Source organism: Hyperolius riggenbachi, chromosome 3 (genome assembly GCF_040937935.1).
Source record: "Hyperolius riggenbachi isolate aHypRig1 chromosome 3, aHypRig1.pri, whole genome shotgun sequence".
NCBI classification, from domain to species: domain Eukaryota; kingdom Metazoa; phylum Chordata; class Amphibia; order Anura; family Hyperoliidae; genus Hyperolius; species Hyperolius riggenbachi.
This window is the reverse complement of record NC_090648.1, coordinates 335,149,854-335,175,766: the sequence shown is the minus strand read 5'-3', so window position 1 is coordinate 335,175,766 and position 25,913 is coordinate 335,149,854. Positions and strand designations below refer to the sequence as shown.

General features: G+C 45.6%; 1 protein-coding gene across 1 annotated transcript in view; it reads left to right on the top strand.

Annotated features, from left to right (window-relative positions):
• The window catches only part of LOC137562326 (dynein axonemal heavy chain 3-like), a 1,996,682-nt gene that overhangs the window by 1,502,299 nt on the left and 468,470 nt on the right, over positions 1-25,913 (top strand). Inside the window, exons 50-51 of the mRNA XM_068273663.1 lie at positions 16,905-17,095; positions 17,511-17,606. Of these exons, the coding sequence (XP_068129764.1) occupies positions 16,905-17,095; positions 17,511-17,606 (287 nt within the window). The remainder of the gene's footprint in view (positions 1-16,904; positions 17,096-17,510; positions 17,607-25,913) is intronic.

Here is a 25,913-nt window from a genome sequence, read left to right as displayed (position 1 = left end):
GAACGTTCGGCTAGCGCTGTGATTGGCCGAACGGGTCACGTGGTTCGGACCCGAACGCGCTCTGATTGGCCGAACGGTCACGTGGTTCGGGTAAATAAATACCCGAACCACGTCATATCTCCGCCATTTGTCTGTGGGTTTAGCTTTGGGTAGGCAGGCAGGGTAGTTCGCGCTCCAGCCACGCTAGCCAGGGTCCCCCCTGTCATTGTGTCACTGCTGGGAACAGTAGTACACCGCTTGCTCAGCCACACTATATAGCATTCTGTTTACTGCCACTCTGTGTACCTCGCTCAGCCACACTATATAGCATTCTGTTTACTGCCACTCTGTGTCTGCTGGGAATAGTAGTACACCGCTTGCTCAGCCACACTATATAGCATTCTGTTTACTGCCACTCTGTGTACCTCGCTCAGCCACACTATATAGCATTCTGTTTACTGCCACTCTGTGTCTGCTGGGAATAGTGGTACACCGCTCGCTCAGCCACACTATATAGCATTCTGTTCACTGTTCTGTGTCTGCTTGGAATAGTGGTACACCGCTCGCTCAGCCACACTATATAGCATTCTGTTTACTGTTCTGTGTCTGCTGGGAATAGTGGTACACCGCTCGCTCAGCCACACTATATAGCATTCTGTTTACTGTTCTGTGTCTGCTGGGAATAGTGGTACACCGCTCGCTCAGCCACACTATATAGCATTCTGTGCACTGTTCTGTGTCTGCTGGGAATAGTGGTACACCGCTCGCTCAGCCACACTATATAGCATTCTGTTCACTGTTCTGTGTCTGCTGGGAATAGTGGTACACCGCTCGCTCAGCCACACTATATAGCATTCTGTTTACTGTTCTGTGTCTGCTGGGAATAGTGGTACACCGCTCGCTCATCCACACTATATAGCATTCTGTTCACTGTTCTGTGTCTGCTGGGAATAGTGGTACACCGCCCGCTCAGCCACACTATATAGCATTCTGTTCACTGTTCTGTGTCTGCTGGGAATAGTGGTACACCGCTCGCTCAGCCACACTATATAGCATTCTGTTCACTGTTCTGTGTCTGCTGGGAACAGTAGTACACCGCTCGCTCAGCCAGAGTATATAGCATTGTGTTTACTGCCACTCTGTGTACACCGCTCAGCCAGACTATATACCATTGTTTACTGACACTCTGTGTACACCGCTCAGCCAGACTATATACCATTGTTTACTGACACTCTGTGTACACCGCTCAGCCAGACTATATACCATTGTTTACTGCCACTCTGATTCTGCTGGGAACAGTAGTACACCGCTCGCTCAGCCAGACTATATAGCATTGTGTTTACTGCCACTCTGTGTACACCGCTCAGCCAGACTATATACCATTGTTTACTGACACTCTGTGTACACCGCTCAGCCAGACTATATACCATTGTTTACTGAAACTCTGTGTACACCGCTCAGCCAGACTATATACCATTGTTTACTGCCACTCTGATTCTGCTGGGAACAGTAGTACACCGCTCGCTCAGCCAGACTATATACCATTGTTTACTGACACTATATAGCAGACTATATAGCATTGTGTGTACACCGCTCAGCCAGACTATATACCATTGTTTACTGACACTCTGTGTACACCGCTCAGCCAGACTATATACCATTGTTTACTGCCACTCTGATTCTGCTGGGAACAGTAGTACACCGCTCGCTCAGCCAGACTATATACCATTGTTTACTGACACTCTGTGTACACCGCTCAGCCAGACTATATACCATTGTTTACTGCCACTCTGATTCTGCTGGGAACAGTAGTACACCGCTCGCTCAGCCAGACTATATACCATTGTTTACTGACACTATATAGCAGACTATATAGCATTGTGTGTACACCGCTCAGCCAGACTATATACCATTGTTTACTGACACTCTGTGTACACCGCTCAGCCAGACTATATACCATTGTTTACTGCCACTCTGATTCTGCTGGGAACAGTAGTACACCGCTCGCTCAGCCAGACTATATACCATTGTTTACTGACACTCTGTGTACACCGCTCAGCCAGACTATATACCATTGTTTACTGCCACTCTGATTCTGCTGGGAACAGTAGTACACCGCTCGCTCAGCCAGACTATATAGCATTGTGTTTACTGCCACTCTGTGTACACCGCTCAGCCACACTATATAGCATTGCGTACTCTGCCAGTCAGTGTGTATATTGCTGGGATCAGTAATACTCCACTCACCGTCAACCACTATATGAGCTCAACATGAGTTCCCCAGAGACCTCCGCTGTGAGCAGCACTCCCAACAACAGCAACAGCCAACGCCCCACGCAAGCTATAACATCCACCCCAGCAGCCAGTGGTCAGCAGCAGCCCTCCCCGGAGGAGAACGTTGTGTCCATCAGTCCGTCGCCAGAGCGATTAATGAGGGCTGCCATTGAGGAGATGATGGGGCCTGATGTGGAGGAGGAGGTCTGGCTCAGGCCAGCATCCCAAGTTAATGTTGAGGACGATGAGGGGTCTGTGTCTGGGGATGTTGGGGTGGCAGAGGTGGTGGGTGGGTCAGACTCAGGAGAAGAGTTGTATGATGAGGATGATGATCGGGACCATCTGTATGTGCCTCAGAGTCCGACCCCGGAAAACATGTTGTATCGTGTGTTTAGGTACTAAAATCTGCGTTCCCTCCCAGTAGTGTTGGGCGAACAGTGTTTGCCACTGTTCGGGTTCTGCAGAACATCACCCTGTTCGGGGTGACTATATAGCAGACTATATAGCATTGTGTTTAATGCCACTCTGTGTACACGGCTCAGCCACACTATATAGCATTGTGTTTACTTCCACTCTGTGTCTGCTGGGAACAGTAGTACACCGCTCACCCGCCACTGTATAGCATTGTGCTCTGTGTCACTGCTGACAATAGTGGTACACCGCTCACCCACCACTGTATAGCATTTCTGTACTGCCACTGTACTGCTGCCAGTCAGCGTGTACTTTAAGGATAAGTGAAATGAGGAAGAAATCCGTTGAAAGAGGGAGGGGCAAGGGAAGAGGTGTTTCCCCTGACGGTTCACGTACAGGCCACAGGGGAGCACCCAAGAAAACCCACTCAATACTGCCCATGTTGTCCAGGACAACAACCCTCACAGATCCAAAAGAACAGGACCAGATAATTACTTGGATGACCTCTCAAGCGTCCAGCAGTGGGTTAAGCAGCACCAGCACATCACGCACGAGGTCCGAGTCCTCAGCCAGTTAAAGTCTGGGCTTTCTTTGAAGACTGCACTGAGGATGTTACCATGGCGATTTGCAAGGTGTGCAAGACCCGCCTGAGCAGGGGGAAAAGTATTAACAACCTCTCCACCACCAGCATGAGCCGCCACATTCTATCCAAACATCCCACTCTGTGGGCAAACGCGGCAGGACAGGGTACCACCAGCAACACTGCCTCCCTTGGGTTCACCAGACTCACCACCAGACCCGCCTCAGCAGCAGCAGTAGCCCAGCCATTGCGTGGTTCACAACATTCACAAACATCAGACGATGCTGACACTGTCACTTTCCGGACTAGTGCTCTTGAGGTCTCCCAGTGTTCATCAAACACAACAACCAACAGCCCTTCGGTGTGCAGCGCTACGGTTGAGTTGTCTGTCTCTGAGATGTTTGAGCACAAGAGGAAATTGCCAGCAAATGACCCCCGGGCCGTGGCAGTAACAGCCAGCCAGCATAGCCAAGCTTCTGGCCTGCGAAATGCTGCCATATCGAGTGGTGGAGACAAACAGCTTCAAGGGCATGATGTCAGTGGCCATCCCACGTTACGTTGTTCCCAGCCGCTACCACTTTGCGCGCTCTGCAGTGCCTGAGTTGCATGAGCACGTGGTCAGCTAAATAACCCGAAGCTTGAAGAATGCCGTTGCCTGCAAGGTTCACCTCACCACTGACACCTGGACGAGTTCGTTCGGCCAGGGTCGATACATCTCCCTTACCGCGCACTGGGTGAACCTTGTGGAGCCTGGCAGCGATTCCTCACCTGCTACGGCGCGGGTGTTGCCCACGCCGCAAACAGCTGGATAACAACAGCAGCACCTACCTCTCTGACTCCTTCTCCTCCAACGCATCTCAAAGCTGTACCTCATCCGGAAATGCTAACCCAGCACCAGCAGCAGTAGGATCGTGGAAGCAGTGCAGCACAGCTGTTGGCATGCGTCAGCAAGCGTTGCTGAAGCTGATCTGCCTTGGGGATAAGCAGCACACAGGGGAGGAAATTTGGAGGGGAATAAAGGAACAGACGGATTTGTGGCTGGCACCGCTGGACCTGAAACCGGGCATGAAGCTAGACACCTGGCACGAACTGGCAATGTACGCAATAGAGGTGCTGGCTTGCCCGGCAGCCAGCGTTATGTCGGAACGCTGTTTCAGTGCTGCCGGAGGCATCATCACAGATCGGCGTATCCGCCTCTCCACAGAAAATGCAGACCGTCTGACTCAAATTAAAATGAATCAATCCTGGATTGGAAACGACTACGCAACACTCCTGGACCCCAACCAAGTAACCTGACCGATGAACATCTGGGATGGTTTAGCGTTTCCGGTCCCTGTTTATTGAACCTCTCATCTGTATTACATTTATGACTGCATGGCGGCAAAAAGCATTGCTGCTATATCCGCACGCTTTTTGTCCTCATGCAAGGCCTGGGTTGTTGTGTCTCACAAAGCGTGGCCTTCTCCTCCTGCGCCTCCTCCTGTTCCATCACGTGTGCTGCTGCTGCTGCTGCTGCTGCTGGGTTACCGTTGCCGGTCCCTGTTTATGGAACCTCTTATCTTTATTACATTTATGACTACATGGCGGTACAAAGCATGCTATCCGCACGCTTTTTGTCCTCATGCAAGGCCTGGGTTGTTGTGTCTCACAAAGCGTGGCCTTCTCCTCCTGCGCCTCCTCCTGTTCCATCACGTGTGCTGCTGCTGCTGCTGCTGCTGCTGGGTTACCGTTGCCGCGTGGTCCCTGTTTATTGAACCTCTTATCTTTATTACATTTATGACTACATGGCGGTACAAAGCATGCTATCCGCGCGCTTTTTGTCCTCATGCAAGGCCTGGGTTGTTGTGTCTCACAAAGCGTGGCCTTCTCCTCCTGCGCCTCCTCCTGTTCCATCACGTGTGCTGCTGCTGCTGCTGCTGCTGGGTTAGCGTTGCCGCGTGGTCCCTGTTTATTGAACCTCTTATCTTTATTACATTTATGACTACATGGCGGTACAAAGCATGCTATCCGCACGCTTTTTGTCCTCATGCAAGGCCTGGGTTGTTGTGTCTCACAAAGCGTGGCCTTCTCCTCCTGCGCCTCCTCCTGTTCCATCACGTGTGCTGCTGCTGGGTTAGCGTTGCCGCGTGGTCCCTGTTTATTGAACCACTTATCTTTATTACATTTATGACTGCATGGTGGTACAAAGCATGCTATCCGCACGCTTCTTGTCCTCATGCAAGGCCTGGGTTGTTGTGTCTCAAAGCGTGGCCTTCTCCTCCTGCGCCACCCTCCTCCTGTTCCATCACGTGTGCTGCTGCTGGGTTAGCATTACCGGTCCCTTTTCCTGGAACCTCTTATATGTATTACATTTATGACTGCATGCCGACAAAAAGCATGTTACCTGTGCAAAGAAAACAGACATTTCCCGCATTTAAAAGACAGTTTTCCCTTTGAAACTTTAAAATCGATTTTCTCAAAAACTATAAGCTCTTTTTGCTAAATTTTTTTTTCCTCTTGTACCCACTCCCAAGGTGCACATACCCTGTAAATTTGGGGTATGTAGCATGTAAGGAGGCTTTACAAACCACAAAAGTTCGGGTCCCCATTGACTTCCATTATGTTCGGAGTTCGGGTCGAACACCCGAACATCGCGGCCATGTTCGGCCTGTTCGGCCCGAACCCGAACATCTAGATGTTCGCCCAACACTATTAATAACCAATGTATTGCCAATGTAGTGTACTTTCTAATGATGTGAAGTTTACACAAAGACAGCAGCAAAAACAAGATACTTTAACCAGAAATATTTGTCTCTGATCATGAAAAAAAATAATTTTCTACCTAGTTTGAAAACTCTTCTCCTCCTAGTCTGAGAACTTCAGTGTGTTCAACTGAGCCATGCTGTCTGGTGGAACATGGATCAGTTTACTGTAGAAAAAACACCACCTGAGACTTAGCCTGTCAACACCTCTGGAGTGAGGAAGTGTATGACGTAGAATCTCATTGACATGATATTTGTAACCTTCTTGCAAAGAAAGATAAACAAGGTGACATACTTACCTGGAGGCTTCCCTTCTCCTTGCTCATCTTTCTTTATATATGTCCTACTGGGGATACTGATATTGTATGGGAGTAGGAACTGCGGGTAACATAAACAATTTCATAGAGATTTATCAGATCTACAAATGTAGTATATCCGGTGCACAGGTCCTTAATGTATTAGTTCACCCGGTTAAGGGGAAGGCAGGTCTCTAACACAATTTGATTAGCATAATGACAAAGTGACCGCCACTCAAGGAACTATAAAATTACAAAACTTTATTCTCAATAACCAATTCTAAACACCAGCTAATTCCCCAAGCCTCATACCTCCCCCCCATAAAAAGCTGCATGGACTACCATAACAGGAGCGCACCTGGACACACACCCCCATCAACAGCTACACCACATGCATACAATCTTGATCGGCCGATCTTCTAAGATCTATTGACATATGGAACCTATGGGGCTGCATTCAATTGTCCGTTTTAACTGGGCCCAGTAACTATTCGTTTGATACCTCAATCTTGAAAGGATCACAATAGAGCACTATATAAGGCTTCATTCACATACCATAGTCTATTACTTCCAATGCTTCAATGGCAAACTCCACCTTACTTGTAAGCCAGCGGCTAAAGGTTCAGCAACACAAGCCTTTCAAGCCACAATGTAGCACCTCAGTCACGCCGGCAAGGATTCCTCTTCTTACAGCCACCGCATGGAAACAAAGCTTTACCTTTCCTTCAGGATATATGTCTGCTCACGGTTCCGTCGCGGTGTCCCGCGACACCAGGTACCCGGTCTATGTGGCCCAGAATACGGACATCAGATTTCCAGCGTGTGTAGTGTGCAGGAGCGTCCCGTCAGCCATTGGCAGCTAGCCACGCCCACATACGTGTTACGCCCACATCACGTGAGCTTCTTCAGTGTGATGACGCTGTGGATGACAGGCAGTGGGTGTGCTCTCTCTCTCATACAGATACTCTAACCAGGCCTGGTTTTGGCTTTCGGAATCCGTATTCAGCTTTGTGCTTACAACGCCTCCTCCTTTGTGACTAGACCTCGTTTTCATCGCATGTTACAGCCGGGAAAATGCCTTATTTCTGCCCTTCAAACGTCTTGCAGCCAGATGATGTGTTTATCCAACATAATCAGACAGTCTTACTGCTTGTGCTCTCTCTGTTGTACACGTCTCCTGCTGGATACACTGACTATAACACTACATAGTCTCGCATTGTTGCTATATATGCTAATTCTCAAGAGCAGGAAAAGCTACAGAAGTTTAGCAGCAGCCTCTTCGTTCTATTTTTAATGGGGGAAATATACCTTTTTCTACAACACAGCCATCCACATACAATTTCTCAACTGCAATCGATTACTTTTTATATTCAGGCAAAAAGTGAACAAGATTTAAGTCAGAATTTAATCCATTTGGAACCAACGTCCCCAAATTATAAATCCATCTGTTCTCAATCTGATATAATAATTTTTCATGGTCACCTCCCCGTCTATTCCTTTTAGGTTTTAAAATGCCTTTGAAACGAAGACAATCTGGGTTTCTATCATGGAACAAGGCAAACTGTGCCCCCAATGGGCTCTTCTCATCTGCATCTTTAATATTGATTACATGCTCCCCTATACGTTCCTTTAATTTTCTTTTTGTTTTTCCTATGTATTTAAGCCCGCAAGGGCACATAATCATATAAATTACTCCTTCAGATTTACAATTAATGAAGCTTCTTATCTCAAATTCCTTTGTCTCCTGAGCATTCTTAAAGGTCTTGGTTCTTTCCACCAACTTGCAATGCATGCATGAACCACAGGGAAACATCCCATTTGGTATTGGGCCTAGAAACCCCCTTCCATCATTTTTCTTCACACTTTTGGAATATACCTCAGCCCTCACCAATGCATCCTTTAAATTGGGCGCTCTCTTGGGAGTCAGAAGTGGGAAAGGACCTACCGCCTTAAGTATATCAGGGTCAAGACTAAGGACGTGCCAGTGCCTTTGTAGGACTTTTCTTAATTGGGGCCAATGAGAGCCATAAGTAGTAATAAGTCTGACCCTATCATCCCCATTTGTTTTTATCCTTTTCTTGAGGCATTCCTCTCTATTAAGTGAGGAGGCCTTTTCCAAGGCCTCCTCAAGTACATATTCAGGGTATTCTCTTTCCCTAAACCGTTCACACATTTTGGTTGCCTCCTCTTGGAATTCCTCATCTCTAGAGCAATTCCGTCGAATCCGTACGAGCTGACCATACGGTATCCCCCACTTCTGACTTTCAGGATGGAAACTTGTTCCATGCAGGTAAGTATTGCCAGCTGTTTTCTTTCTATACAAAACTGTCTCTAGTTTTTTATCTCCCTTTCGTATCTCTAGATCTAAGAAAGAGATCTTTTCATTGCTTACAGTAAAAGTGACCCTCAAGTTCCTCGAATTTGCATTCAATCCCTCCAAAAATTCCATCAAAACATTGTGAGGGCCCCTCCAGACAAGGAGGGTGTCGTCAATATAGCGAAGCCATAGGGCCGCGTGCGCGCCGAACACCCGCTGGCGGTAGACATCATGTCTCTCCCATGCCCTGAGGTGCAAGCATGCATAGGCCGGCGCGCACGAGGCCCCCATCGATGTCCCCCTCGTCTGTCGGTACATCACCCCATCCGCCAGAAAACAATTGTTTGTCAGCACCAACTGTAGGAGGTCACTGACCACCCGGTTTCTCTCGCCCATCCAGCCTCTGTATTGGTCAAGAAAATAATTCACTGCCTCCAATCCAACCCTATGGGGTATGGAGGTATACAGGGACTCGATGTCAATCCCGACCAGATAGTCAGATTCCTCCACCTCAAAATCTTTAATCTCTTGTATCCCTAACAAAGGAAGGCAATTCTTCCACCAAACCTTTCAAATTCTCATCAAAAAAAGTTCCGATTTTTTCCAGCGGGCCATCAATTGCTGCCACAATAGGACGGCCTGGGGGACACTCTTTATTTTTATGTATTTTCGGGATTAAATACAAGACTGGTATCTTATAATGATCTGATTTCATAAACTGATACTCGCTGGCAGAAATTGCTCCTTGTGACAGGGCTATATTCAGGATTTTGTCTCTCTTTTTAATGATATCTGGAAAGGGGTTTTCTCTTAGTTTGACATAAGTCTCCTTACAATCTAATTGTCGATTCATCTCTTCAAAATAAGCCTCTTTGCTCCATAGGACAATATTACCTCCTTTATCACTCCCCCTGATGATGATGTCGTCAGCCTCCTTTAACTCAAGCAATGCCTGTCTCTCCTGTGGAGATAGATTGTCAAACCGACTCCCCCAATGAAGTTTTCCCAGATCTCTACTGACCAAATCGGAAAAGATCTGTACACTTTTGTTCATGGAGAGAGGAGGCATATACCTGGACATCTTTTTCAGGTTGGTATAGACAACACCGCCATCAGGGGGAGTTCCCTCATACTTACCTCCATCATCTAGAAGGGTCTCAAGATCTCTTAGAAACATCCTATTATCCAGTGATCTCAGATTGGAGCCTACTTCGGCCGGTTCCTCAGGTGGAGAGGGCTTATCATTCTTTTTAGAAAACATTTTCTTAAAAAGGACTCGTCGCAAAAAGAATTGAATATCTTTAAATGTGTCAAACGGGTCTCCACCACATACTGGAGAGAACAATAGTCCCTTATTGAGGACTGACACATGGTGTTCCGACAATGAAAAATTACTCAAATTAAAAATGTTGTTACTGTCCTCTCCTCCTTCACAACCGGCCGTTATCGGCACCTCTATTCTTTGTTTTTCTTCCCCTTCCTGTACGGTTGAACCCTCTTTTTCAGAATGGGTTGTGGGTCCCTGTCCTCTCTCTGCTGGGGTTTCTTGCGGATATTTCCTCTCTGATCTATATTCCTTTTCTTTCTGATTGTTTGAAGGGCAGAAATAAGGCATTTTCCCGGCTGTAACATGCGATGAAAACGAGGTCTAGTCACAAAGGAGGACGCGTTGTAAGCACAAAGCTGAATACGGATTCCGAAAGCCAAAACCAGGCCTGGTTAGAGTATCTGTATAAGAGAGAGAGCACACCCACTGCCTTTCATCCACAGCGTCATCACACTGAAGAAGCTCACGTGATGTGGGCGTAACACGTATGTGGGCGTGGCTAGCTGCCAATGGCTGACGGGACGCTCCTGCACACTACACACGCTGGAAATCTGATGTCCGTATTCTGGGCCACATAGACCGGGTACCTGGTGTCGCGGGACACCGCGACGGAACCGTGAGCAGACATATATCCTGAAGGAAAGGTAAAGCTTTGTTTCCATGCGGTGGCTGTAAGAAGAGGAATCCTTGCCGGCGTGACTGAGGTGCTACATTGTGGCTTGAAAGGCTTGTGTTGCTGAACCTTTAGCCGCTGGCTTACAAGTAAGGTGGAGTTTGCCATTGAAGCATTGGAAGTAATAGACTATGGTCTGTGAATGAAGCCTTATATAGTGCTCTATTGTGATCCTTTCAAGATTGAGGTATCAAACGAATAGTTAATGGGCCCAGTTGAAACGGACAATTGAATGCAGCCCCATAGGTTCCATATGTCAATAGATCTTAGAAGATCGGCCGATCAAGATTGTATGCATGTGGTGTAGCTGTTGATGGGGGTGTGTGTCCAGGAGCGCTCCTGTTATGGTAGTCCATGCAGCTTTTTATGGGGGTGAGGTATGAGGCTTGGGGATTTAGCTGGTGTTTAGAATTGGTTATTGAGAATAAAGTTTTGTAATTTTATAGTTCCTTGAGTGGCGGTCACTTTGTCATTATGCTAATCAAATTAGATTTATCAGATCCCCAGACATGGACAACTGCATCCTTGTTTTTCATTATAATTAGATACATTTTCTCCAGCAAACTTGGTGTATGCTGCAGATATGAAAGTTCAGTGCTTATCAGCTTTAGTTTAGTTTTACAATTCAGTGCTGTGCAGCTTTAACAGTTTGCTGCACAGCCATACAACTTCGCAGCCAAATAAATCTTACCTCCTTTTCTTGCAACGAACAGGGCTTTCTCCTGATGGATCTGATCTTTAGTTTTTTTTTAATATTTTTTTTAATATTTTTTTTTTGAAGCCCTTTTTACTTTAGTCCCCCTCCCCTCCCCCCCCCCACTCTAAATTGTCCCTAGTCGGCGATCGGTACACAGTCCTATGCCTATAAAGCATAGGACTGCGGCAGGGATTAGATTGTGCGGCCATCTGATGGACAGTGAAGTGACAAAGCTGTCACTTTTGCAGGAGATCCACAGTGCTGTTTACATTTAATTTACCCCCCGTAGCTCCTATCATGGGCTTGTAGGCTTATCGCTCTGGCCGCCTCTCTCCCCCTGCAGGGAACGGCGCTTGAGTCAACACTCATCTCTACAAATCTTGTGCATTGTGAGATGATGCAATTCCACGTTATGCGTTCCTGGGGGAGCCATTCTGCAGCTGCAATATTTCGTTAGGAGGTTGCAGAGTGGTTAAGAAATCATTGATTTATACTGCAGGAAATTTCTTAGGAAAGTGCATGATTCATTTGATCAAGTAATTTGTTTATAATATCTGAAAAGCTGGTTGTAGTCATGGGATCATATCTCACATCTGCTTACTGTATAGGCGAAAAAAGACATCAGGAGTCATATGTTTACACCACCAGTCAAGCAGCCTTTCACAAATCAGTCACTGGATGAACTTGATCACATGTTTAAAGGGGTTCTGTTGAAAAAAAACAACCCAAAAAAAAAACTGGACACTTACCTGGGGCTTCTATCAGCCCCCTGCAGCTGTCCTTCCCTGCGCAGTCCTCTACGATCCACCGTTCCCCGCCACCAGTCCCAGTCTAATTCGGCATCTGATCTAACTGCTGTGGCCGCGCACGTGCTCGCTCCCACGTGCTCACTCCCAGGTGCGTCATCGCGAGCTTACTGCGCAGGAGCAGACAGGCGCAGTCATGTCTTGCACTAATCCCACTGCACGCTCATGCACACCTCCATCGTTTCCACGCGCATGAACGTACATGCAACAATTTAAAAGTAAATGATTGAAAATGAAGTCTATATTCCTCTGAAGCACAAGGGGAGCCTACATCAGCAGAAATGATTATGTTATTGATCATATTTAGTCATGTTGTAAGATTGTTTTCTTCTTAAAGGACTTATGAGGCCAGACAGCCAAAAATACTGTGCATCAGTACCTGTCAGCTTTTTGATTCCATAGAGGACACCATCCTTGCCCTCCATTTCGTTCCACCGCCATTATACTCCTTGCACTGGCCCCAAGTCGGGTCCTGACCCCACCGTATGGGTCGTCTTATCACTCCCCTCCTAAGAGGGCCGCCGAGCTAAGCCGTGGCTGCGCAGTACGCATGGACTTGGTTGCAGTGATGAGCGAAAATGCAAATATTCTTTTTGCCAAATTTTCGCCAAAAACAGCACTAATTTCTTTGTGACAGGCGAATTTTCCATTCGAATATTTTCGCGTTAATTTTTGCCTAATGCTTGTTATTTTCGCGTTAAATACATAGTTTATCGAGTACGTATTTCTGCGTAGTGTAGTACCACTATGCGAAGCTTCGCCCACTACGCGTAGTTGACATATGTATTGCGAAGTTAACTACGCGTGCGGTAACTGCATCTATTCGGATCATTGCGCTTACGCAGAAATATTATTACCCTTCTATACGTATTCAATTCCGCATTGGAAGGTGGAATGTACGCATGTATTCGTTCACCCATGCGCATATTTAGCGGATTATTGCGGACATTTTTCCACATAAGGGCATAAGTGTCCGCATACAACGGATTATTGCGGCAATTTTTCCACATAAGGGCATAAGCGTCCGCATACAGCGAAGTTTCTTTGCTGGTCGAAAACGTGAATATTTCTGAAGATTTCCGCGAAAATTCGCCGAATTCGAAAACGGGATTTTCGATGCGAATATGAGTTGGGCGAAAATTCGCAAGCAACACTGCTCGGGTGCGATTGGAGGAGGCGGGGAGCGAGTATGCGGCTGGAGGAGTGCTGAGAGCTGTGCACTCGCATCCATGTGTACTGTGCAGCCGTGGCTCAGTTTGGTGGCCATCGTAGGAGGGGAGTGATAAGACCCATACGGTGGGGTTGGGACTCGACCTGGGGCCAGTACAAGGAGTATAATGGCAGCGGAACGAAGCGGAGGGCAAGGATGTCATCCTCTATGGAATAAAAAAGCGCACAGGTGCTGATCTATTTTTGGCTGTCTGCCCTTGTATGTCCTTTAAGAAGAAAACAACCCTACAACATGACTAAAATATGATCAATAACATAATCATTTCTGCTGATGTAGGCTCCCCTTGTGCTTCAGAGAAATATAGACTTCATTTGAAATCATTCACTTTTAAACTGTTGCACGTACGTTCATGCGCGTGGAAACAATGGGGGTATGCATGAGCGTGTAGTGGAATTAGTGCAAGACATGACTCTCACATCCTGGAATCTTTACGGAGGCAAATGAGGATGTAAGAGCCACATCCAAAAATGTGGTTTTCAAGTGAACCTGAGATAAAAAATGGATGAGATGAAATAAACAATTGTAGCTACCCTCCTACACCTAAAAATTACATTTTAAGCTATTCCATAGTTCTATTTTATTTACAAAGTAGATTTAATACTTTTATCTCAATGGTAGTCTATTAAGTTTTAAAATATATGAACTATTGAACTTTTTTCATCTATACCTTGCTCTTAGAAGCTTTTCTCTGTTAGGAAAGCAGTAGCTGTAATTCCTTATCAGTAAGAGTTATGCTATAATCTGACAAGAGAGAATCTGTTACTTGCATGCCTGAAAGTTAACTCTTTCAGACAGAAAAAGAGAAAAAAGGAACACAGCCTAGTTATTGTTAGAGATGGCCCGAACCTCCGATTTTTGGTTCGCGAACTTCCGCGAAAGTTCGGTTCGCACAAACTTTCACGAACCGCAATAGACTTCAATGGGGAGGCGAACTTTGAAAACTAGAAACATTTATGCTGGCCATAAAAGTAATGGAAAAGATGTTTCAAGGAGTCTAACACCTGGAGGGGGGCATGTTGGAGTGGGATGGACGCCAAAAGTCCCGGGGAAAAATCTGGATTGGACGCAAAGCAGCGTTTTAGGGCAGAAATCACATTGAATGTTAAATTGCAGGTCTAAAGTGCTTTAAAACATCTTGCAAGTGTATACATCAATCAGGGAGTGTAATTAGTGTACTGCTTCACACTGACACACCAAACTCACTGTGTAACGCACCCCAAACGGCTGTTTGTGTAGTGACGGCCGTGCTGGACTACTGCGCACCATGGCGAGAGTGCAGGCCATGGCGGTTTTCAAGCCCATATGGTTGCCGGGCTGTGGTAGCTCAATGATAGAACAACAGTGACTGTCCAGTTGATCAAATTTGATCTGTCCACAATAAAGCAAAGACCTTATTATCTTCTATGTGCCCCCCCCCCCCCCCCCCCCGAGACACTCATATAGCCGGCGGTCATTGCTTCATTGTGATACCGCGGCAAGGTAATGATCACGAAGAGGAACTGGCACATGTACATGCCTTTTGTTTTGTTGTTGCAGCTGCAGTGCAGGCAGAAGAATTAGGCAGGCATGTACATGCATCAGAGAAATTAGTATAGCGGCCGCTGTTAAAAATTCAGGAATCCACCTGAAGAGTCCTGGACCCTGTTAGTGGTGGCGGAGACGGGTAGTCAAGCGGCCTGCCGGCAGAGGTGCTGTGTGTGGGGACTAACTTAGTCTTCGGGCGGGCAGTAGCCCTCTGGGATCCATGCCTCATTCGTTTTGATAAAGGTCAGGTACTGAACACTTTTGTGACTTAGGCGACTTCTCTTCTCTGTGACAATGACTGCGCTGAAGGTCCTTTCTGACAGGACGCTTGAGGCAGGGCAAGACAGAAGCTGGATGGTATATTGTGACAGCTTTGGCCACAGGTCAAGCCTGCACACCCAGTAGTCCATCGCTGCTCATACTGTTGATGGTTCTTTCTCTACCATTGTTAAAGGGGAACTGAAGAGAGAGGTATATGGAGGCTGTCATGTTTATTTCCTTTTAATCAATACCAGTTGCCTGGCAGCCCTGCTGGTCTATTTCTCTGCAGTAGTATCTGATTAAAACCAGAAACAAGCATGCAGCTAGTCTTGTCAGATTAGACTTATAAGTCTGAACCACTGAAACACCTGATCTGCTGCATGCTTGTTCAGGGGCTATGGCTAATAGTATTAGAGGCAGAGGATCAGCAGGGCTGCCAGGCAACTGGTATGGTCTAAAAGGAAATAAACATGACAGCCTCCATATACCTCTCTCTTCAGTTCCCCTTTAAAGAAAGCTTATGGCCGGGGAGTCAGGGTTCGATTACGGTCCGGAGTTGGAGCCTGAGAAATGGCTAAAACCACACATCCGAGGAAGGCAGCAGGCATGGCATGCAAGTCCCGAGGTAGTGACAAAAAATAACAATACAGGAGGACTTTCGAGGCCCTGCTGTATATGACACTGATCGACTTTACTACCTTTAATGAGAATCTGTTATAGAGGGCAAATCTGCCATCCATTCAAGTGAAAGGTATGCACTGACTGCCAGGTATAATACAATGTGCAGTCACAGATGCAGTGAAAGGTATGCACTATGCAGTGACTGGTATTACAATACAATGTGCAGCTGTCACACAGGAGCAGTTAACCGGTATGCTCGGAGTGGTATATTACACAGCGTGTGGTCACACAGGTACTGTGAACAATTATGCAATGATTGGTATTACAAATGTGTACCTGTCACACACAAACGGGTACCGGACAGGCACAGTGACACTGCATGCGCTCACGTAGGTAGGTGGGTGCACTGAAGTGAACAACAGGTAGTAGGTATATACAGTGATGGGTATTACAATGTGCACCTGTCACACACAGACAGGTACCAGACAGGCACAGTGACACTGCATGTGCTCACGTAGGTAGGTGGGTGCACTGACTGAAGTGAACAACAGGTAGGTATATGTAGTGATGGGTATTACAATGTGCACCTGTCACACACACAGGTAGTCACTGAATGTGCTGAGTCTGGCCGTGGTACACACAGTAGGAATTACCAAGGCTGTCTATGCAACACAAGTGTCAGTGGGCCACACACCAAAAAAAAATAGAGCACAAGAACAAGAATAGCTCTCAAAAGAGCTGTTGAGGGGTGCTTTTTTAGCAATAAGAATCAGCAAGGAGCAAGCTAAGAGGCCTACAAGAGCCAAACTAAGCTTTCCCTATGAGAGTCTGCAGCAGCTTTCCCTTCTCTAATTATTGCAGGCACACGAGTGAGTCCAAAGCCTTACGCTGCCTGCCTTTTATAAGGGGGGAGTGGCTCCCGGAGGGAGTGTAGTCTGATTGGCTACAATGTGCCTGCTGACTGTGATGTAGAGGGTCAAAGTTGACCCTCATGATGCACTATGGGGGCGAACCAAACTTCCGGAATAAACTATCTATCTATCTATCTATCTATCTATCTATCTATCATACTGTATCTACTGTATCTGTGAGGTAGTAAATCCATACAGCACTGTGAATGTGGCATAACTTATTTAACACTTATTTTCTTTTGTATATATGAACAGGAATTGGGGGCACTGGACGGCAGTCAGCTACAAAGCTAGCAGCATTCATGGCAGATATTGAACTCCATCAAGTTAGTATTCAGAAATCATACACAGTGAGTGAATGGAGAGACGATTTGAAAAAGGTGCTGCGAGCTGCTGGACAAAATGGAAATCCAACTGTGTTTCTGTTTGCTGAGCATCAAATAAAGGTAGAGCAAAACAATGTTAGCATAAAGCAGGAGGAAATATATTATAAAATTATAGACCAGTCCTATCCAGAGCACAGTAGCCACGAATATCATAAAAATCTGTTATGCAGGATGTAATAATAGCCACTTAGAAACAGAGGGATATTTTGCAGCAGCAGCATAATATCAATGCTGTTCCAGGCTGCTCAATAAATTGCCTGTTTTAGTTCTCAAAATGCATATTATGAGAATGATAGTAGTTTCATGAATGCTCGTTAAAGTAGATGAAGAAAGATGGGACTTCAAACTGTAAATCTGTTTTGCAAATAACTGCACATGATAAGAATTGAAAGAAGTAAATTAATAGTGAAAGGATTTTTTTTGCAATACTTTTATTATTTGAATTGTAAATGAGCAATTTTCTTCCTTGCAATAGGATGAGTCATTTTTGGAAGACATCAACATGATCCTGAGCGCTGGTGATGTTCCTACCCTGTTTAATAATGAAGAAAAACTGGAAGTCATGGAAAAGGTCATCTTTCTTTTATTGTGCTCCAGTCAGAGGTGCTGGCAGACTGAGAAGGGAGGGAGGTGGGCGTTGGAATTATTTTATGATACAAGAGATTGTTGGAATACTCGGAAAGAATACATTCTAAGAGAAGTTTATCGAGCTGACATTAACTTTTATTATGCCAGTCACAATTGCTCTGTAGTCTACTGAACAAGACAAAAGAATAAAACACACACACACTACACATCCCACTGTGCACACACACACACCACGCACACAACATACACACACACCTCACACACACATGACACACACCATACACATCGCGCAAACACACACACTCACACCACACACACTACACATCACACTGCGCACACACACACCACACACACCAAACACACAACACACACACACTCACACCACACACACACACACAACAAATACACATGACACACACACACCACACACAACGTGCAAACACACATGACACACACACACACACACACACACTCACACCACACACACTACACATCACACTGCGCACACACACACCACACACACAACACACACACACTCACACCACACACACACACACAACAAATACACATGACACACACACACCACACACAACGTGCAAACACACATGACACACACACACACACACACACACACACACACTCACACCACACACACAACAAATACACGACACACACACCACACACAACATGCAAACACACACACAACACACACACACAACGCGCACACAAAACACACACACATACACACACAACACACACACATACACACACATACACACACACACACACACACACACACACACACACACACACACACACACACACACGCACACACACACACAACTAGCCCCTGTCCACATCTAAAAAATCTATTCTTGCATTTTTGCAGCATGATTTTAGTTCTGTATTGAGCAATTGTGTTTTTATATTGAAGTTAGTTTATTCTAAAGAGAAATTTTGTTTCTTTACTTCTTTACTCTTTTTTTTATTTTATTTTTTTAAGCACCAACCAGTAAATTTTTAAGTCAAACTGTGTTTACACATAATACACATGACACACACACACCACACACAACGTGCAAACACACATGACACACACACACACACACACACACACACACACACACACACACACACACACACACACACACTCACACCACACACACTACACATCACACTGCGCACACACACACACCACACACACAACACACACACACTCACACCACACACACACACACACAACAAATACACATGACACACACACACACCACACACAACGTGCAAACACACATGACACACACACACACACACACACACACACACTCACACCACACACACAACAAATACACGACACACACACCACACACAACATGCAAACACACAACACACACACAACACACACACACAACACGCACACAAAACACACACACATACACACACAACACACACACATACACACACATACACACACACACACACACACACACACACACACACACACACACACACACACACACACACCTAGCCCCTGTCCACATCTAAAAAATCTATTCTTGCATTTTTGCAGCATGATTTTAGTTCTGTATTGAGCAATTGTGTTTTTATATTGAAGTTAGTTTATTCTAAAGAGAAATTTTGTTTCTTTACTTCTTTACTCTTTTTTTTATTTTATTTTTTTAAGCACCAACCAGTAAATTTTTAAGTCAAACTGTGTTTATTTGATCCTGCCAAACCTACCAGCATATGAGACATGCAGACATACACTTGGTAACACACAAACCTGGCATAGAGTCCATTGGAGTCCTTAAAGTTGTACGTTTTTACATGTTCCACATAATTTTGCCACATAAAACAGAAAAAAATGTTTTATGAAGGCAAAATAATACATAGCATAGCATTTTTTAGTAAGAGGACATTTCAGACAGTCTCTTTTAGTCCCTTAAGGCCTGTACACAAACTAGATTAAATTTGGCTGAGGCAGCCAATAACGACCACCTCTGCAGCATTTTAAGTACACGCATATGACACTTGGGCTGGCAGATGGGATGGTGAACTGCCCGACAATTGAGCAGTTCAGCCGTCCATCTAAAAGAGGCCTTACAATGACCCAATACTTTTGAAATGAAGAATAGCAACTTCAAGTTCATGTCAATATTTTCAAAATATAAAAATGCCCCTTTATAACTTACCTAATATTATTCCTAGAATCTGCGGCCATGGACTGCATCCATGTCAGGTAGCAAGTGTGTAGGTGCGGAGCCCCAAGCAGACATGAGAGCGCACGCGTGGTAGATGTTGGCACATACGTGCAGACATTGGTGCGCAGCCGGGTGCACTGTCTACCAATCTTTTTTTAAAGCAGTAGGATCAGCCATACTATGCCAGGGAAAAAAACACATATATAAGTAGATAAATACTTGATCTACTTACATAACACATGTATTATACTGTCCACAATTTGATTTCAGTGATTGTTATATAGTGAATGACGAGAATTCTGTTCCAGGTGGGGGCCATGTCTTTTGTTAAGGCTAACTCATGATGTAATTTCTGCCCTTTACTTTTTTCTTGTCTCCTCCAATCGCTGAGTCGCCTCAGCCTTGCTTGTAAACACAAGTGAGTAGAGGATTAGGGGATTAGGTGTCAGATAAGCAGCTGGCAGGGAAATAAAGGGAAGAGAAGGAATAGATTATAGATAAAAAGAACCCCCAGCAAGCAATTCTTTGGCAACGACTACTACAGGGCCAGTGTTCCTTAAGTATGTGATCACTCCAAATCATAACAGCAGAAAACGTTTTGAAAGTTTTGAATGCAGGCTTAGCATCTTTATCAATTAATACACTCAGACCAGTTGCTGTTGAAATTAGATTTTTATGGTAACGATACCGCTTTAACCTCCTTAGCGGTAACTAGTGATGGGCGAACACCTGGATGTTCGGGTTCGGGAAAGTTCGCCGAACATGGCCGAGATGTTCGGCATGTTCGGGCCGAACCCCGAACTTCCCGAACATCCCTATTTTGGGGGCCCTATGGGGTCGCAGGCATAAGGGGGGAGCATGCCCCGATCGCGGGGGGGGGTCGGAAATTCCCCCCACCCCCTCCGCTAGCGCTCCCCCCTCTGCCCGCTTCCCCATTCAAAAGTTTCAAGAAGTACCTGTATAGCGGATGGCCTGGCAGTGGGCGGCACTGTGGAGTGAGGAGGAGGAGGAGTCCGGAGAGTGACGAGTTGAGGGAGGCCGGGCAGCGGGCGTGAGGTCAGCGAAAGGGCGGAACTTCCGCCCTTTCTCTGACCTCACGCCCGCTGCCCGGCCTCCCTCAACTCGTCACTCTCCGGACTCCTCCTCCTCCTCACTCCACAGTGCCGCCCACTGCCAGGCCATCCGCTATACAGGTACTTCTTGAAACTTTTGAATGGGGAAGCGGGCAGAGGGGGGAGCGCTAGCGGAGGGGGTGGGGGGAATTTCCGACCCCCCCCGCGATCGGGGCATGCTCCCCCCTTATGCCTGCGACCCCATAGGGGGGCCGTATTGCGGCCTGTTCGGCCGAACAGGGCCCTGTTCGCCCGAACAGGGGCCCTGTTCGGCCCTGTTCGGGGGCATACAGAAGTTCGGGGCGAACCCGAACTTAAAAGGCCGAACACCATGAGGTGTTCGGCCGAACTCGAACATCACCCGAACAGGGTGATGTTCTGCAGAACCCGAACAGTGGCGAACACTGTTCGCCCAACACTAGCGGTAACCCCGTGTGTGACACGGGGTAAGCCGCCGGAGGGTGCCGCTCAGGCCCTGCTGGGCCGATTTAAATAATTTTTTTTTTGCTGGACGCAGCTAGCACTTTGCTAGCTGCGCCAGCACCCCGATCGCCGCCGCCGCACGCCCGATCGCCGCTATCCGGTGCGGCGCGCGCCCCCCCTCCCCCAGACCCCTGCGCTGCCTGGCCAATCAGTGCCAGGCAGCGCCAAGGGGTGGATCGGGTCTCCCAATGACGTCCCGACGTCGCCGACGTAATCCCGCCCCGTCGCCATGGCGACGGGGGAAGACCTCCAGGAAATCCCGTTCTTTGAACGGGATTTCCTGATCGCCTATCGCCGGAGGCGATCGGCGGGGCTGGGGGGATGCCGCTGAGCAGCGGCTATCATGTAGCGAGCCCTGGGCTCGCTACATGATTTAAAAAAAAAAAAATTTAAAAAAAACTGCTGCGCTGCCCCCTGGCGGTATTTTTCATACCGCCAAGGGGGTTAAACAGCCCTAATTAACATGCAGGCACACACACATATACAATATAATATGCAAATAATCTGCGGTTAACCTAACATGGAGTTATCCTTAGAATTAAAAACAGGAGCAATTTCTCCTGAAATTACTTTCTGGATAGGATATAAAGGAAAAAAATCTGCCAACAGATGTTTCACGCTTCTCAGGAGACAATTGTGATTGCCTTGAGAAAGTATTCTGGAGGTGTGAAACAGCTGTTGGCTGTGGCCTTTTGTAGTTATTGGAATATGAACTGCGAAACCTGTGCATGAATGACAAAGACAATTTTAAAGAAAAGTGGAAGATTGGTTCTTCCAGTTCATTTGAAAACTATAATATTGGTCACAAAGGCAATCTTTATTTTTGCTTTATTTATTTATATTTTACTGGAAATGTGATTATGCATGGAAGTACTGGTGCCACACTTCTTTTTTTTATGATTCTTACTTGATTTTTAGAATTTCAGTCATTATGTGAGCCAGATTTAAGTGTTTTGCTTACTTAAACTTTTTTTTATTTAATTCTTAAGCCCTTAAAGCTAGTGATCTTCGTATGAACTTCAAATATGTAATGTGCTGCAATATCATAAAAAATCAAACCTGTCTTAATACTTTCTTTACATCTTTAGTACAAACATTTTCTTTGATCTGTGTAAGTACACAGGTGCAGAGCTTGTTTATTTCTAAGAAGCTACTTTATTATTTGATGGCAAATAAAATAATTGTAAAATACCTGGTATGGACTTCAAAAGCTGCCATTTAATGACCAATAGACTGTCTGTGCTGGGCAGGGCTGGATTTACCATAAGGCACTGTAGGCACATGCCTACAGGCGCCTGATGATGGAAACATGGCTCACTCCCCTCCTCTTGTGCCTCCCTCCCTCCTTCTTTATGCAGAGTTCCGAGTGGAGTGTAAATGAGAGGTTACTCACTCAGGTCTTGGCATTCCACTGACCAGATTACCCCTTCAGTCGGGCCACCTCTAGCTACCTAATACTTGGGGGCACTTCTAACTACCTAATATTTGGGGGCACCTCTTGCTACTTAATACTGAGGGTACCTCTGGCTACCTAATACTAAGGGGTACCTGCAGCTACCTATGGCAGGGGAAGTAAGGGAGACAGTGGGGACAGCCAGCACACTTGTGGTGTGGTTAGGCGGGTGTTTGTAGGTTCTTCAAGGGCAAGGTCTAGGGTGGCAGGACATCTGAGCCTAGAGGAGCCTCTGATGTAAATCCAGGCCTGGTGCTGGGGGCCTTCATTCAGATTCAAACTTTGGCTCCCTTCCAGTCTGAACAGTGGAAATTATGCATTCCAGACAACAGCATCCATCATATCCATAGACCACGTGATATGTGGAAACAAAAAAGTATAACATAAGGAAAACAGGAGCCCAATCCGGTCAGGTATTTGATTATTAAGTTAGTGTAAGTAATCAAAGAAATGGGTACTCACCCTTTTCTGGTTGCCCAACCTGCAACCAGTATAATCACTTAAAGTACAGGTGTGGTCACTTTTTAAGAACCATAAAATCTCACATTTCTGACCCCCCTAAACAGTGTGGAAATACATGCAGCTGGTGACTGGAGGCATAAAAAAAAAAAAGTATAAATAGCTAAAAACTGCTTAAAAGCAAGGTAACTATAAGCTTACCTCAAATGATAACATTCAAAATTGAGACAGTTTTATTAATAAGGACAATAACAACACGATATGTGGCCTGAAGAAAATTGCTCCGGTAATTAATGGACCACCAAAAAAATAGGCAGTTAAAATCTGACAGAGCCGATAGGTTTTGGGCCAGTCCATCTCCTCGTGTGGAATTTTCTTTGTTTTCAACATCTTTCCTGAACAGCAGTTTAACTGCCAAAATAGTACGATACCAGCCAACCTCCCTAATCACTTGCACACTATTTTGTAAGTTAGACTTTGCAACTGCTGTTCAGAAAATGCTGTTGGAAAGACTGAGAATCCACCATGAGGAGATGGACTGGCCCAAAACCTATCGGTTCTTTCACATTTTAACTGCCTACTTTTTTCACGAAAGTGGTCCCTTAATGATCACATAAAAAACCAAAATGGTGGGCAGTGATTTCAGTAATTATACAATTATTGTCATAGAAGTACTGCAAAGTACAGCATTACCTTCTTAAACAGTTATTAAAGATTTAAACATTCCCTTGTCTAAGCATCAAGCCCATAAGGGATCGCTTCAGGAAAGTGGGTGGAGCCATGCAAATCATTCCTTTTTTTCCACTGTATCCTGGGCATGCATCTTAAGTCATTGGTTTAAAACATTGGTGTCAAACTCACATAAGGGGGTAAAATCTGAAACATGGTCTTAGTTGAGGGCCACATTGTTTATTAAAATTTAACGGAGGAGGTTGTCTCTGGTAGGCACCCTAAAAGCTGTAATACCTGAATGTGGCCCCTGCACTGTTCTTCTGAATGGGAAGGCTGCAGGCTGTCATCTGTACTAAAAAAAGAAAAAAGAGGTGGAAATGGAGAGCAGCAACCTGTGCTGTATACTGTGTTCCACAAATCTGCTCACAGCAAACCGGACATTACATGTGTATTGTGGGATACCCATGCCAGTGGATGGGGTTAGAGTGAAGGGAGTGGGATTAACAGCTGTTTCTCTTAAGGGAGTGGTCCGAGGTAATTAAAAAACACAATTCATCTTACCTTGGGCTTCCTCCAGCCCCTGGCAGCAGTCCTGTGCCCACACCGCAGCTCCGTTCCCAGACATTGGCCTGTGGTCCCCTCTGGTGTAGAAGCTGACCTTGCCAGGTCATCCTGTACTGTACCTGTGCGAGCGCCACTGTCAATCATGCTGATGTTGTCTGCAGTGTACTGCGCAGGCGCAGTGGTTCTGCCCCTGTGCAGAACATTGCAGATGACGTCAGCGCAACAGAGAGAGGCTCTCACACAGGCGCAGTTGATGTGCGTCGGCATCTACATTGGAAGGGACCCCAGGGCAGTGGATGGAAGCAGAACTGTGGTGAAGGACATATCGGCTGCCAGGAGCTGGAGGAAGCCCCAGGTAAGTAGATTCTTGTTTTTAATTCAACTTGCATCTGTCCTTTAAGAAGAATGATTGATTGCAGCTTTTTAGTTAACCATAAGGATGCACACATATTCATTAATAATAATTTATATTAGAAATATGTGGATACCTGCATAGTAGCAAGTATTGCAGCTCTTTGGCAGTATGGATAGAAAGAGCAAAGATGCCAGGCTTTTAAATGCATGCTGCCAATGTGAACAAATAGTAGACATATACAAAAAAATCACAACAGAAGATGGGGGAGGGTAAATGTATTTAGTAGAAAACCTAAAAAAAATTTAAGGATGGGCACTGTCACTTAAACATATTGTCACTCTGCCAGAAAATTTATGAAAATAGGTAAAGTGCGCACAATCCAAAAAAATTACATGCATGTACATACATGTGCAATGGCCTGCTGTCTTCATGGAAAGGTCAAAGCCCACTGGTACAAACACAAGTATACAGCATGGATTCATTTTCTTCTTTCTTTTACTGCTTACAATCATGCAGGTTTGAAGCTCTTGAGGGCCACATAAAATGGTGTGAGGGTCCGAAACCGCACAACTCAAAGTGTAAAATGACCTTAAAAAATGCTAAAGCTGCAGTACATAACATTCTTGCATTAGCTCCTTGCATTGTTCTTTTTTCTTTTTTTTTTTAAGACAGGAGAAGATACATTCACGTGTAACACTTTATATACTTTAAGAAAAACTCTTTCTGTGTGCTGCATGCAACTGCAATCACACAACCGTTACTATCATATGATAAAACCTTGCCATGAGTTAAATTTTCTGAGCATTTCATATTGAAATTTAATAGTAAATATAAAAGTTTTCTGGACAAGGTATGACATCCTTACTGAACTTGCAGTATATAGTCTATAAGGAGTTGGGAGATATGCAACTTTATGCTACACCAGACTGTAGTTCTGCTTTAATAGGGCTTACTGGAACAATATTTAAAAAACAAAAAAACACAGATTGATGTA